Consider the following 16089-nt stretch of genomic DNA (forward strand, 5'->3'; position numbering starts at 1 on the left):
GTACCTGAGTTCAGATCCAGCCTCAGACACTTAATAATGACCTAGCTGTGTGGCCTTGGGCAAGCCACTTAATCCCATTGCCTTGCAAAAAAAAATTTTAAAAAAAGAATATTTGTTAAGTAGGGTCTGGTGCATGTATATGAGGAGTGTCTCTTCACATGGAGAACTTGGGAAGCCTACTTCTGAAAGAAATGTGATGCCCCATAAGAGAAGTACCTTGGAGAGACCTACTGTGGAGCATGTATGGGCATACCATAACTTATTCCAGTTGTGTAAACATGTGTTGAAGAGAAGGCTATTGGCATCCAGTTCAAAATGATCTGTCACCTTCAGTTCTTGTTTCTTTGTCTCATTTGCTTCTGGGATAGTTTAAAGAAATGTTCAATCATGGTATCTGGTGATGGAAATGGAGTCTTTAACCTTGAAAAAGCAAAGTACAGGAATCCAGGGCTTGTGATACTTGCTGGATTTTACAGTCAGCATAAAAATCAATCCCTTGAGGAGTAACAAGAGATTTGGGGGAGTAAATTTTGGGACCAGTCCAATGGAAGAACTTATCTATTAGTGATGCAACAAATAAATAAGAATTTGGTGGGATCAATTAGAAATCAGGCTACTCCCTTAGTTTGAGGCTACTCCTTCAGAGATGAGGAGAATGCCCTTTATCCTCCATAGGGAGAATATTTATATGGTTGATCTGGCTATATCTTTTAGTTAAATATGCTTTTTATAAAAGTTAATATTAAATCTCTGCTCCATAAATAGGAGGATTTAGCCAGTAAAGACTCCAGCTATTTTTTTTTAATATTTTCACAAGGCAATGGGGTTAAGTGACTTGCCCAAGGCCACACAGCTAGGTAATTATTAAGTGTCCGATGCTGGATCTGAACTTAGGTGCTCCCGACTTCAGGGATGGTGCTCTATCCACTGCACCACCTAGCCACCCTGAACCATTTTTTTTAAAGAAGAGACACCCCAAACCCATCTAAACTACTTCTAGAACTCTGTGGAGAAAATACAGAAGCCAAGCCCTGAGAAGAGGGGAGCAGTGCACGCATATTACAAGAAGGCTTTCAAAATGGAAGCACTGAAACCAAATTGAAATTTTGGGAACTTCTATGCATTGGTCTTTGTTGTGTCCTCTGAAGTCAATCTGGACAAGTTCTATCTTTTCTACCATATGACAACATCCTATAAATACTTGGAAGACACACACACACACTCCAAATCTTTTATGTCTCCTGACTAAATACAACTAATTCCTTCCAGCCAATTTTTATATTCTCATACATGGACTCAAGACCCTTTATTGTCCTTGTTGCTCTGAAGATTCTTTAGTTCATCAATGTCTTTTTATACAGCGATCTCCAGAAGTGACACACTACTCCAAAGGAGCTCTGATGAGGGCAGAATTCAGCAGGACTATCAACTTTCTATTTCTAGAAACTATCTCAATGCATTAACTTAGTGTCACATTAATTGCACGAATATCATTACATTGCTCATATTAAATTTGCAGTCAATGCACCAAGTCACCCCCCTCCTCATAAAGACAATTCCTATCTATCCATATCTCTGCCATCTTATTCTTGTGAAGTTGATTTATGGTACACAACTCTAAGAATTTATATTTATCTTTATTGATTTGATCCTTATTAGTTTCATCCCATTACTCTAATTTGTCAGGATTTTTTGGATCTTGGCTCTCTTACCCATTGTCTCCCTCCTGGTTTGGTGTCATCTTAAAATTTGATGAAGATGCTTTTATTCAAGACATTGATACCAATGGTGCAACATAGGGCCTAGTACAGATCCTTCTGGTATCAACAAGTCCAGCTACCATGTTGATATTGGACCATTGACAATTATCCTTTGAATTTGGTTTGTCTAACCAGTTCTGAACCTATCTTTTTTTAAAAAATTTAATTTATTTATTTTTGAATTTTATAATTTTCCTCCTAATCTCACTTCCCTCCCCATCCCCCACAGGAGGCAGTCTGATAGTCTTTACATTGCTTCCATGCTGTGCACTGAACCTATCTTTTGAATTATTGTCTAATCTATATCTCTTCATCATCTCTGCTAGAACAGTATGAAAAGAACAGTATTATCATAAGGCATAAGGAATTATAATATTCAGTAGTCACACAGAAAAAAGTAGTGAATCTTTTTATGCATTGATCAAATCCTAGACACTTTAATGTTGCTATGTGGTTATGACTGAAGTTAATTGAAAGCTCCTTACTAATGCTTTCTAGCTTTAGGGGGTCATCTTATATTTCATTTTTTTGTTTTTATTAATAGAGATCCCACATAGAAATATCTTTGTAGTTTAGTGGGAAATTCATCTGCTCCTATTAAACTATAATATGCCATGACGAAAAAAATTGGGAATTTAAAGATAAGGAAGTAAATGATTGGAATGATGAGTTCCTGTGAAAGCAATTGAAGTAAAGAGAAAAGAGCCCCCTGTTAACAAGGATCACTTAATGGTCTTTTTGGTGCAATTACTTTTGATAGCTTAAAAAAAAGCTTCTTGATGCACCAGCAATATTGTCTCCAGGTTCATCATTTGGAAATCAATCTATTAGGTGTTTGCAACTTCTCTCAGAAATTAATTTAAATTGATTCATTATTTTTCACTCTCTAAAGACCAATCTGGAGTTTTATGCTATTTATATGGGGGGAAACCTTTACCAAAGGTATAAAAATACATTATTTAAAGGATGAGTTGTATTTTAGTATTGAATATATTACTAGCTAATATTTATATAGCATTGTGAAATTTGCAAATGCACTTTATATAGATGATCCAATTTGATCAAATATAACTATAGTATATTTAGATATGCCTTATATTTAGGTAGCTCTTTATATTTTATAAACATGACCTCATACAGATGTGAATATGTTACTTATAAACATGTTCTTATTTGAAACATCACAACAGACCTATGAGATTGGTAGTAAAAGAATGATTATTTCTTTTCTTTGCTTTGCAAATGAGAAAATTGTGACTTTGTCTATGAAAAGACTCATTTGTAATAATATCAACCCTAGTTATCTAAACAAAAACTGTGCTAGTGGTCTAATATTTTTAAAAAATTCAACGTGCAATTTCACTGAAAACATAATTTTGTTTTTCTTTAGGATGAAGATCTGGCCCGCCAGATGGTGGAGCTGGGCTACCGAGGAACTGGAGAAGTTGTGAAAAGGGAAGACTTTGAAGCAAGGAAGGCATCTATTGAGATGGCAAGACTTGCAGAAAGAATTCAGAAAAAGTAAGTGGCTGATGTCCAACAAAATATTTGGCTCATTTAGATTTCAAAAACTATTTCTTTTTGAAAAGTCAATCCCTCCAACCCCCCAGCCAATCCCCAGACCCCAGTCCTTATAACTTTTTGTGGGAAGCACAAGGGGATGTAGCTAGAACTAAAAATATTTCAACAAATTACAAAACTGGAGTCTATAAGACATATTAGGTGTTATACTTACTAATGTGTAAAATAAAAAAGTGCATTTAGTCAGTATGCTGATAAAATTTTGTTAAAAAATAACTCAATAGTGTATGTACTAAATGGATGTGACTTTGGAATTAGGATTCTTTGCTATTTCTGAGGTCTATAAAATCATTTATATCTTTAATTTTTCACTCTATCCCCCCCCCAATGTTCTTTGGTCATCACATTCAACAACGTTGAGGCATTGTGTTTGTTCCAGTGTGGAACATGTTGTAAAGCCTAAAGTAATCCATAGAAACTTTTCACATTTTACCAATCAACAGAACAGAATTCAATTAGAAAATATTTTTAATGTCCTATATCCTACATGATGCTAGAGCATACACATGCATTAAACTGACTTAATAAAGGCACATCAAAGCATTGGTTGATCATGTTGTTAGATCTGACATTGACTTTTAAATGCTAGAAAAAAGAATGACTTAGATCTTAATTTTTCTATTAGCATGGAGACTTTTTTGCTCAGCTCTTTTCATTGTCATTATGAAGAGAATGTCCTCATATAATTGCTCTGAAGAACAAAGAATGGAGCAATACTGTTTGCTTTATGATGGAATTTAAATTAATCCTTTGAATGTCCAATTTTAATTGGTAATACTAGTAATTATTTTGTTCCAGACTGTAGAATGCCCGGAATTTAATGCCCTAATGCTCACTGTTAATACAAAACCCCATTAACATTATGGAACTCTAGTGGGCAGTCTGGACTTCCACTAAAATGATCTAAATTGTAATGAAACATGATCAATGTAGGCTATCGTGGGTAAAACTTAAGGTGAAAACTCTGTGTGCTGGGATCACAGTAGGAAAGAATAGAGGTGTCTAATTTTGTAATTTCATGAGGAACATGGATGTAAATATGTAAATATGACTTTACAACTCATTTATTACTTTATATCTTATGCAACCTATTTCATATTTTTAAAAAATGGTTGGTCACTTGTAACAAAGGCTTTCTGTTGAAGTCAAAAATGGCTTGTTTAAGTATAAATAGTATGCTCGTGTGTGTGTGTGTGTGCGTGTGTGTGTGTGTGTGTGTGTGTGTTCTCTTCGGGGTTGTATGGAAGTAGCCATTTTAAATCAGTAAAGTTAGAAAGCACCTGAAAGACAAATTTTATTCCACTTACTTTGCTAAGATCAAGACTATCTAACAGATAGATTGACTCTCAACTGTTTGGAATGAACTTTTTCTTTCTTTAAGAACACTAACTCTGAGGCAGCTAGGTGGTGCAGTGGATAGAGCACTGGCCCTGGAGTCAGAAGGCCTTGAGTTCAAATCCAGCCTCAATAATTGCCTAGCTGTGTGACCTTGATCAAGTCATTTAACTCCATTGACTCAAATAAATTTTTTAAACAAAAAGGCTAACTCCTCAGGTGTCTTCATTTTCACTTGCTTCAGCCTCTTACAGGATTTTGCTCTCCAATCCTCTCTGTTCCTGATTTACTAGTTTATTACTCTTCTTTACAAATGAGAAGGGAGGGAGGAAGGAAGGGAGGAGGGGAGGAAGGGAGGAAGAGAGTTCTTTCCAGCACTACAGGTAATTGAGGGGTTTGAGGGTTAACTTCTATGTTATCCAATATTCTTATTATAAGAAGCTATGTTTTTGGTTTCCAGCCATTGCTATCCTTCAGGTTGCCTTGCTAAATCCCTAAATTCTTGCAGTACTGGTACTAGGCTCTCATAGTTCTCAGGGGTGTAGTCCTGGTTCCCCTTTCTACAAGGTTATTATTTTATAACTGCCCTCCCCCTTATAAACTATCTGTTACTGGTGGTATGCAGGTGGTCTTAAATTCAGGTTTAAGGAAGTATCTCTCCTCTATTGCTCTTCAGAAACAGTGTGAAGTAGACAAATTGTGTCTAGTGTTCACTTTCTTTTCTGGGACCCTGTTGCTTATGACACACATATCCCACCTCAATTACTAAGCACTGTCTTGCCTTAGAAACAGCATTATACCCAAAGCCACACTCTGTAATTCTATAACATTCTAAGATAGCAGGTGATGTAGGCTGGTGTACTGGGTCTGCTACTTCAGTTCATTTAAAAATCCTGAATCTCAGTTTCCAGATTTTGCAAAACAATTTAGTATATTTTACCACAGTATTTGCTATTATATCATATGATGAGAGACAGTGTAATAGATGGCCTGAGATACTTTCCTGATGCCCCTCAAATCATACAACCTCCTAGTTGCCTCCTAATCTTCTAATCTCCTTAATGTAATAGGTCTGCTGGAATCCAACGGATTTTTATTATTGTTTTTTAATGTAACTTTGGAATGCAAAAGTTCTCCTAAGAAGTATTTTTTTTGGTCAGGTGACTAGGATTATAGTCTTTGAAAAGACTTCTCCCACAAATGAAAATATTTGAGACATTCTACATACTTTTCTGAGCCTCAGGTCCAGTGACAGTTTATCCTCAAACAGCTCATATGCTATTACCGTTCCCCTCTACCAATTGTGAACTGATGAACTCACTGTACTTGGGTATATCTTTGTCCTTTTTCTTCTCTTCATGAGTATTTACTGTTCAATACAGCATCTTTTTACAACTGTTTTGGCATCTTCTCTTGTAAACATTTGACTCATTCCAGTGCAGATAACTCAGCAATGACCCTAGTCCCTCACAGAGGGACTTTCTTTCAAATTCCTTTTGGAACATTCTTAAAAGCAGATCTGACTCAGATGGACACCTGCTCTGTTCATGTACAATATTGGAATGAAATGAGGGCCTCATAAGTCATTAAATGATTAGCAGTAGGACATTTCCTTGGCTATAACATAGACAAAGGTATAGTAGCACTCAGCTTGGACAGATGCAGGGATCCCTCTGCACATTGTAGAAGTCTATCTGAGAAGCAGCTGGGTGGCACAGTGGATAGAGCACCAGCCCTGGAGTCAGGAGGACCTGAGTTCACATCTGACCTCAGACACTTAATAATTACCTAGCTGGGTGACCTTGGGCAAGCTACTTAGCACAGTTGCCTTGCAAAAACCTAAAAAAAAAAAGGTATCATGGAAGAACTTCAGAAAAGAACTGGGTATCACATGGGTAAAAGGGGAGTACAGCCCAGTGTAGGCAGGAGAGCTGGAAGGAGTAGGAGGCTTTAGCCATAGCTCAGCTCAGGTCTGGGTTCAACAAGCAAGTCAACAGTGAGGGTCTCAACCCTAGATCAGAAGGCAAAGTTCAAGCCCCAGGAATCCTGGAGCAACAGGTGGGACTAGGTATTTTGTCATGAGGTATTTTGCTTTCCTCTAATGCAGGGGGAAAAAGTCATAGGCAGCACCCAGGGGTGGGATTCAGCTAATTCCCACCAGCTTGACAGAACTGATACCTAATTTTATATTGAGTTCAGCAAACTGGTTGTTAAAATGGCGCTTGTAAACAGGATTCTCTCTAAGGTGGGCACCTGGGCAAACACCCAATGGAAAATCACAAATTTACATTCTTACTCGTTTTTAATGTTTATCTGTGCAACAGCATTTTCTAAGTGCCCATAGTAATATTCATTATATCATAGGTGAAAAAAATTGATAAAACAATGCTTGTAATATTATTTATTAATTTCTTGAAACCCATTATACCTTTGATGAAACAAACATATAAGATCAAGAGAAAAAATGTCAACCAACCAAGGGGTGACAAGCTGTCGTTTGCTGCTTTGTGTTATGTCCAAAATTCTCCCAAGATGGAACCTGGGACACAATAAATCAATAGAAATATAGATTTCAAGAGTTATCTTATCACCCATCTCAGAAGCCATGGAAGTAGAAGGAAAAAGAGTTAGAATAGGTAGAATACATTTTGTTTTGCATGTGTTCCAACACTGATTGCTGTTTTCATATGATTGTTTTCATTCCATAAGGATTCATTGCTTACTATGAGTAATATAACATAATCTAGTTTTATGTGCCTCTTCTATTGTTCTTTGAGTATTAAATGCATGAAATATAAAACTACCTTTAGAATATCTTTAGGTTTATAATGGTCATTAGGGCAGAGAACTGTTTGTTAATTTATTTGAATCCCATCACTGGCAGCACTACAGACAAGTGGTAAGCCAGGGACCAGAACCCCAAGCACCAGCACAAAAAGTTTGGTAATGTACCCCCATTGCTCCAGGAGCAGAAGAACTCAGCTATCAAAATGAGCAAAAAAGACAAAAAAAGTATGAATCATAAAAAATCTATTCTTGTGAGAGGAATGATACAAACAGCATCTCTGAAGAGGCAAGCAGTAACAAAATACCTACATGTGAAGCTTCAAAGGAATTTTTGAACTGATCTCAATTCAAAAAACTCAAAAAAGGATTGTAAAAACCATAGAAGAGAGAAAAGAAAAATGAAGGAATGAGAGTCATGTAGAATTATGAAAAAATTGACTGAAAAAACAATACCTTTAAAAGTAAAATTGGACAAATGGAAAAAGAAATCAACTTCTTTAAAAGTAAAAAATGGAATTAATTTATCAAATAATAAAATTGACCAACTATAAAAGGAAACATAAAAGCAAACAGAAGAAAATAAAATCCTAAAACTTAGAATTAGGCAAATGGAAACTAATGACAACAAAATTATATCCAACAAAACCAAAAGGTGTGAAAGACAGAAGAAAATCTACCCCTTAAGAAAATCAACTGACCTGGAAAATAAATCCATAAGAGATAATTTATGAATTATTGGTCTATATGAAAGCCATCATCGGGAAAAGATCCTGGACAATATCATGCACGAAATTTTCCTGGAAAACTTCCCTAATATCCTAAAACAAGAAGATAGATTAGTCAATGAAAGAATCCATCAGTCACCCGCAGAAACAGATTCCAACGTAAAACCTCTAAGGAATATTGTAGCTAAATTTCAGAATTTTCAACAAAAGACAAAAAAACTGCAAGCTGCCAGAAAGCAGTAATTCAACTTCCAAAGAGTCACAGTTAGCATTACACAGGATTTATCAGCTTCAACATTAAAGAGCAAGAAGGCTTGGGATCTGATATTCAGGAGGCAAAGTACCTTGAATTACAACTAAGAATATCCTGCCCTGCAAATTCAGCAAATTCTTTCAGGGGAAAAGATGTTTTGGGTTTTTTTTTTTTGCAAGGCAAATGGGCTTAAGTGACTCATCCAAGGCCACGCAGCTAGGTAATTATTAAGTGTCTGAGGCCAGATTTGAACTCAGGTGGCACTGACCCCAGGGCCAGAGCTCTATCCACTACGCCGCCTTAGACACCCCTGAAAAGATGGATTTTCAATGAAATATAGCACATCAAGAGATGTGTAAAAGGATAAATGGAAAGAAAAGCACTATATAAGAGGCACAAGTGACTTGTTGCAGAGGCAAAGTAGAGAGAGTGTCAACACTGAGTAAATCTTACTCTCAACAGATTTGGATCAAAGAAAGAATGATATACATCCCCAATTGGGTATTGAAATTTATCCTACTCTAGAGGAAAGTGGGAGGAAACAGGGCAAATGACAATGTGAGGGAGGCAGCAGTCAGTCAAGAGCAAGATATTGGTGAAAAGTTTTTTGGACAATTAAAATCATTGCAAACAAGATTAGAAGGAATGCAGAAAGCTGGGTTCTGTAAGAAAAAATGAGAGTAAGGCTATGAAATAGCATGGGAAGATTTGATGAACTGATGTTATCCACATTAACAGCAACATTGTGAGATGATCAGCAGCTCCTCTCAGCAGTTCAGTGATTAATGAAAATTTGAGAGATCTGTTAAGGAAATGCCATGCACCTCCAGATAAAGAACTATGGAATCTGAATACAGAGCAAAGCTTATTCAATTTTATGCTGTTTCTCTCACTCTCATGATTTCTTTTATGTTTTTTTCTTTCTCTCTCATGTTGTTTCTTTCTCTCTCATGATTTCTTTTTTCCCCCTTAGTTCTGATTCTTCTTTCACATTATGCTTAAAATGGTAATAAGTTAAACATGATTGTACATGTGAAACCTATATCAGATTGTTCACTGCCATGGGAAGGGGAAAGATAGAAAATTGTGGATCTTAAAAGCTTACAAAAGGATGAATGCTGAAAACAATCTTATCATGTAATTTGGGAAAAACTAAGAAGGGGGGAGGAAAAGAAATTAAATGGGAATGGGGGGGGGGGGGTTTGCAGATAACACTGGAAGACCAGGATATGGCAGAGAAAAAGCTTAGAAACAAAGAAACTAAAATATATGTACAAACTGTAAACACTCCAAAAAGGAAAAGAAAAAATTCTGACTTCTTCTCTGGTATGAAGGGAAGGCCAAAAAAATATATTTAAATTTTCTAAATATATCCCCAGCCTCTACAGTGTGGAAGAAATAGCTATAATCTTTTGCTAGAGATAGCTGAAAAAAACATTTTTCTGCATACAATTCTTTATAACAAAATATTAATTCTGAACCTATGCATTTTTCCTAACACAGTAACCAGTAATCTCAGCTCTGTGATTGACTGTTTACCTATGAAAATCATATGTCCCAGGGTCAGTATTTTGTCCCCTTCCTCTTGGGAAAATCAGAGGGGTGATTGACTGGCCAATCATCAGAACAGTGGAGACATGCCAAGCAAATCTTCCATTCAAAACCTGCCTGGATCTTGGCTTCAGGTAGCAGGGAAGACTGGACACTTTTTGGGTGTCTCATTTACCATCTCATTTACCCACAAATTTAGCTGCTTTTCCATTTTTCCAATTGCCTCAATGAGAGGAGATCTCAGCACTTTCTGGAGCCTATTGACATTTTTACATACATACATTTTCCTTCTTTTTCTCTCTATTGACTTTCACAATCATGTCTTTCATTTTTAAATACTGCACATGGCTGCCTGCACATGTGGTAACAAAAAAAGTGAATATGAGATTACTAATAAAATCTCATGCATGTCTGAAATCTTGAAAGTTAAATGCTCACAGTTGAGACACTGAATAAGACACTTTCCTTACAAAACAATGAAAAGGTGTAGACCTAGCAAGCAAGCCATCAAATAACATTACATGAAAAGTAAATTGACTATATTTTCACAGACAGTAACCTTTCATGTGGGAGGCATTGCCAAATCATATATTTATGTGTAGTCAAAATACTACCTGGTTAGAGCCAGGATAAAAATGAATGTAATATTACTTGAGGCATTCTTCTCCCCAATAGCATCTTTTAATTCAACACCTCCCCCTTCTTTTCTATACCAATTAAGTCCACTGCTTCATTTATTATATTTCTACTAGCATATGATTTTTTTCTCTAAATTCTTCCCATCCCTGGAAATTATCTAAACTGTTGAATAAAATTTTATGCTCTCCTCTTCCTCTCACCAGCCCCCATTCTCACAAAATCCACTTATCTTTTTTCTTTGTATTAAGAATCCTAGTAGAGTAAAATGAACATTTCTGCTGAATTCTCTCAACTCAACTCTCTAAATGTCTTTTTTAAGGCAATGGGGTTAAGTGATTTGCCCAAGGTCACACATTTAGGTAATTATTAAGTGTCTGAGACCACTTTTGAACTCAGGTCCTCTTGACTCAGTGCCGGTGCTCTATCCACTGTGCTACCTAGTCATCCCCTCTAAATGTCTTTTTTTATTTTTAGGGTTTTTTTCTTTTTTTTCTAAATGTCTTTTAAAAAGAATGTCAAACAAAATTCTAGTAATATAACGCACAAAAACTCAGGATTATTATTCTAGTTTAGGACATTTCTGGAAGACAAAAAGAGAGATCTTCAGATACCAGGGTAGGAAGTGGCCTTGACTGTGGGACTTGGTGGCTAGAATAAGACAAAAAAGGGAAAAGAAACTAAATACCACCCTAGATTTCTAGTCTAAATGAAAACAACTGTTAAATTTATTGTCTTAAAATTTGTAGGCAATAATTTTGCTTCTCTCTACTTTATATCTGAATAGAGCTTGGTGATTGGTAAAAATACTTTCATAGGCATCATTTTATTTATTTTGTACAACAACCTCCATTTTCACACTTGAGGAAAATGGAGCTTAGAGAGATTGTCATAAAATTAGAAAATAAGAAAAAGAGTCTATTTCTATTATAACACATGATTTCCCTGGTTGGTCAGTTTTATTTACTCATTTTTCACTTACTATTATGAATGAGAGGGCATATAGTACAGTGGATAGAAAGTTGACCTTAGAGCTTAAAAAAAGAGAGAGAGAGAGACCTGTCTCTGACACAGTCTGGTTTGTGTGACCTTGGGTAAAACATTTAACATCTCATCATTCTAAAATCATTTAGCACCTCATCATTCTCAGACTACTATAAGGACCTCTGAAACTCCCTGTTTTATTGTTTTAAATGAACTTTATAGTATTTGCTAATAGGCATTAAAATAATAAATTTAGAGAATTTTACTGCAAGGTTCCTGTCAAACTTTTGTTTATAATCATATTGCTTTAAGGTTTAAAAAAAGGAGAGATCTTGGGGGGAGGGGGCAGAGCCAAGATGGCAGCATGGAGGCAGGAATTTCCAGAAGCTCTCCTCTAGAAAACTACAAATGTCTTAAAATTATGACTCTAACCAAATTCTAGAGTGGCAGAACCCACAGAAAGACCAAATCAAACAATTTTCTGACCCAAAACAACTTGGAAGATCTGTGGGAAAGGCATGTTTCATCAGGGCTGGAAGGGGCCCCAGTACAACCAGAGTGAATGAGTTTTAGCCTTCCAGGAGGGTCCCTGTGTCCCTGGAGGTACTTGTATTTGTGGTAGTCAGAGAGGTTTCCAGACCTCTCAGCCCAGGGATTGCCAAGGACAACTTGGAAGGTCAGTGGGAAAACTCTGCACCAGAGTGTGTGCAGATCCCAGACCAGCGCTGGCCTCAACGTAACCCTGGCCCCGGAAACCAGAAGCAGGTCTGCAGAGCCACTCAGCAGCTACTTCCAGAGTGCTCAGTCACAGGAAGGGGATCTGGGGAGACTGCAGAGTTCTCTCTGCTATCCCTGGAGTAGGACTCTGTTGCTTTGTCCATACTCAGGTCCAGGGTCCAATCTCAGGCCCCCTACTGCCATGATGGTGCAGGGACCATCTTCAGAGCTCCAGGGCAGAGGGGAGAGGTTGTGGTCATCGACCAGAGCACAGGCCAGGAGAACAGTCAGAGCCTGTCATAAGACTTTGAAGGAATAAAGGTCCTGGAGGGGTGGGGGAGGAATGTCCCCAAAACACCCAAAAGCTGAGGAAATCATTTTAAAACCAAGTCATGGCCTGGGAAAATGAGCAAACAACAGAAGAATGATCTGATCATAGATAATTACTTTGGTCCCATGGAGGACCAAAATACACACCCAGAAGATGACAGAGGCAAAGCTTCTGCATTCAAAGCCTACAAGAAAAAAAATAGAAATTGGTCACAGGCTATGGAAGACCTCAAGAAAGATTTTGAAAATCAAATAAGGGAGGTAGAGGAAAAAATTTGTGAGTGAAGTGATAGTGATACAGGAAAATCATGAAAATCAAGTCAGCAGTTTGGTGAAGGAGATTAAAAAATACCAAAAAAAATAACATGTTAAAGACCAGTTTACATCAAATGGAAAAAGCAGTCCAAAAGATAAATGAGGTATTCAAAATGAATGTGTTCAAAAGCAAAAGTGATCAGATGGAAATGGAAATAAGAAAGCTCTCTGAAGAAAATAACTCTGTAGCTAAGGGAAGCAGGGACTTTGTGAGATATCAAAAGAATAAAAACAAAACCAAAAGAATAAAAAATTAGAAGACAATGTGAAATATATTATTAGAAAAACAATTGACCTGGAAAACAGATCCAGGAGAGATAATTTTCAAATTATTGGCTTACTTGAAAGTCATGACCAGGAAAAGAGTCTACACTTCATTTAAAAAAAATTATCTAGAAAAATTGCCCTGATATCCTAGAAGCAGAGGGTAAATAGAAATTGAAGGAATCAATCACCTTCTGAAAGAAATTTCTTCCCCCAAAATTCCCAGGAATATTATAACCAAGTTCCAGAACTCCCAAGTCAGAAAGAAAGCAGCCAGAAAGAAACAATGGAAATATTATGACAGTAATACACAGAATTTAGCAACCTCTACATTAAGGACTCCTTGGGCTTGGAATAAGATATTCTGGAAGGCAAAAGAGCTTGGATCAACCAAGGATCAACTACTGGCAAAACTGAACATCCTCTTTTAAGGGAAAAGATGGACATTCAATGAAACAGAGGACTTTCAAACTTTCCCATTAAAATGACCAGTGGTGAACAGAAAGTTTGATCTTTAAGTACAGGACTCATTGTGAAATATAGAAAGGGTTGATGGAAAGGGCAAATTAAGAGGGATTTAGTGATATTGAACTGTTTGTATTCCTGCATGTGGAGATGATACTGATAACTCCTATGAAACTTCTCATTTATTAGGGCAATTAAAAGGAACATATATTATTTTTTCTTTTTTTTAATTTTTTATTAAAGATATTTGAGTTTTACAGTTTTCCCCCAATCTTGCTTCCCTCCCCCCACCCCCACCCCACAGATAGCACTCTGTCAGTCTTTACTTTGTTTCCATGTTGTACCTCGATCCAAATTGGGTGTGATGAGAGAGAAATCATATCCTTAAAGAGAACAGAATTCTCAGAGGTAACCAGATCAAACCATAAGACATCTGGGGTTTTTTTTTCTGAATTAAAGGGAATAGTCCTTGTACTTTGTTCAAACTCCACAGCTCCTTATCTGGATACAGATGGTACTCTCCTTTGCAGACAGCCAAAAATTGTTCCCAATTGTTGCGCTGATGGAATGAGCAAGTCCTTCAAGGTTGAACATCACTCCCATGTTGCTGTTAGGGTGTACAGTGTTTTTCTGGTTCTGCTCATCTCCCTCAGCATCAGTTCATGCAAATCCCTCCAGGTTTCCCTGAAATCCCATCCCTACTGGTTTCTAATAGAACAATAATGTTCCATGACATACATATACCACAGTTTGCTAAACCATTCCCCAATTGAAGGACATTTACTGGATTTCCAATTCTTTGTCACCACAAACAGGGCTGCTATAAATATTTTTGTACAAGTAATATTTTTACCCTTTTTCCTCATCTCTTCAGGGTATAGACCCAGAAGTTGTATTGCTGGGTCAAAGGGTATGCACATTTTTGTTGCCCTTTGGGCATAGTTCCAAATAGCTCTCCAGAAGGGTTGGATGAGTTCACAGCTCCACCAACAGTGTAATAGTGTCCCAGATTTCCCACATCCCTTCCAACAATGATCATTATCCTTCCTGGTCATACTGGCCAATCTGAGAGGTGTGAGGTGGTACCTCGGTGAAGCTTTAATTTGCATTTCTCTAATAATTAATGATTTAGAGCATTTTTTCATATGGCTATGGATTACTTTGATCTCCTCATCTGAAAATTGCCTTTGCATATCCTTTGACCATTTGTCATTTGGGGAATGGCTTTTTGTTTTAAAAATATGACTCAGTTCTCTGTATATTTTAGAAATGAGTCCTTTGTCAGAATCATTAGTTATAAAGATTGTTTCCCAATTTACTACTTTTCTTTTGATCTTGATTACATTGGTTTTATCTGTGCAAAAACTTTTTAATTTAATGTAATCGAAATCATCTAATTGGTTTTTAGTGATGTTCTCCAACTCTTCCTTAGTCATAAATTGTTCCCCTTTCCAAAGATCTGACAGGCAAACTAGTCCTTGATCTTCTAATTTGCTTATAGTATTGTTTTTTATGTCTATGTCCTGTAACCATTTGGATCTTATCTTGGTAAAGGGTGTGAGGTGTTGGTCTAATCTAAGTTTCTTCCATACTAACTTCCAATTATCCCAGCAGTTTTTATCAAAGAGGGAGTTTTTATCCTGGTGGCCTGACTTTTTGGGTTTATCAAAAGCAGGTAACTATAATCATCTCCTGGTTTTACACCTAGTCTATTCCACTGGTCCACCACTCTGTTTCTTAGCCAATACCAAACAGTTTTGATGACTGATGCTTTATAATATAATTTTAGATCGGGTAGTGCTAAGCCACTTTCATTTGCATTTTTTTTCTTTAAGCTCCTGGCAATTCTTGACTTTTTATTTCTCCATATGAATTTACTTACAATTTTTTCTAGCTCATTAAAGTAATTTTTTGGAATTTTGATTGGTTAGGGCACTAAACAGTTAGTTTAGTTTTGGTAGAATTGTCATTTTTATTATATTAGCTCTACCTATCCATGAGCAGTTGACATTTGCCCAGTTATTTAGATCTGATTTAATTTGTGTGAGAAGTGTTTTATAATTGTTTTAAAAAATATTCTGAGTCTGTCTTGGCATATAGACTCCCAAGTATTTTACACTGTCTGAGGTTACTTTGAATGGAATTTCTCTTTCTAGCTCTTCCTGCTGTTTCTTGCTAGTCATATATAGGAAAGTTGAGGATTTATGGGGGTTTATTTTATAACCTGCAACTTTGCTAAAATTGCTAATTGTTTCCGGTGGTGTTTTAGATGATTTCTTGGGATTCTCTAGGTAGACCATCATGTCATCTGAGAATAATGAGAGTTTTGTCTCTTCCTTCCAAATTCTAATTCCTTTAATTTCTTTTTCTTCTCTAATTGCTGATG

General features: G+C 36.6%; 1 protein-coding gene across 2 annotated transcripts in view; it reads left to right on the plus strand.

The window, feature by feature from the left end:
- The window catches only part of CFAP299 (cilia and flagella associated protein 299), a 456940-nt gene that overhangs the window by 18275 nt on the left and 422576 nt on the right, over positions 1-16089 (plus strand). For both annotated transcript variants that reach the window (XM_074228570.1, XM_074228571.1), the window contains exon 2: positions 3151-3281. In XM_074228570.1, the coding sequence (XP_074084671.1) occupies positions 3151-3281 (131 nt within the window). The remainder of the gene's footprint in view (positions 1-3150; positions 3282-16089) is intronic.

The sequence above is a fragment of the Macrotis lagotis genome, chromosome 3, assembly GCF_037893015.1.
Source record: "Macrotis lagotis isolate mMagLag1 chromosome 3, bilby.v1.9.chrom.fasta, whole genome shotgun sequence".
Lineage (NCBI taxonomy): Eukaryota > Metazoa > Chordata > Mammalia > Peramelemorphia > Peramelidae > Macrotis > Macrotis lagotis.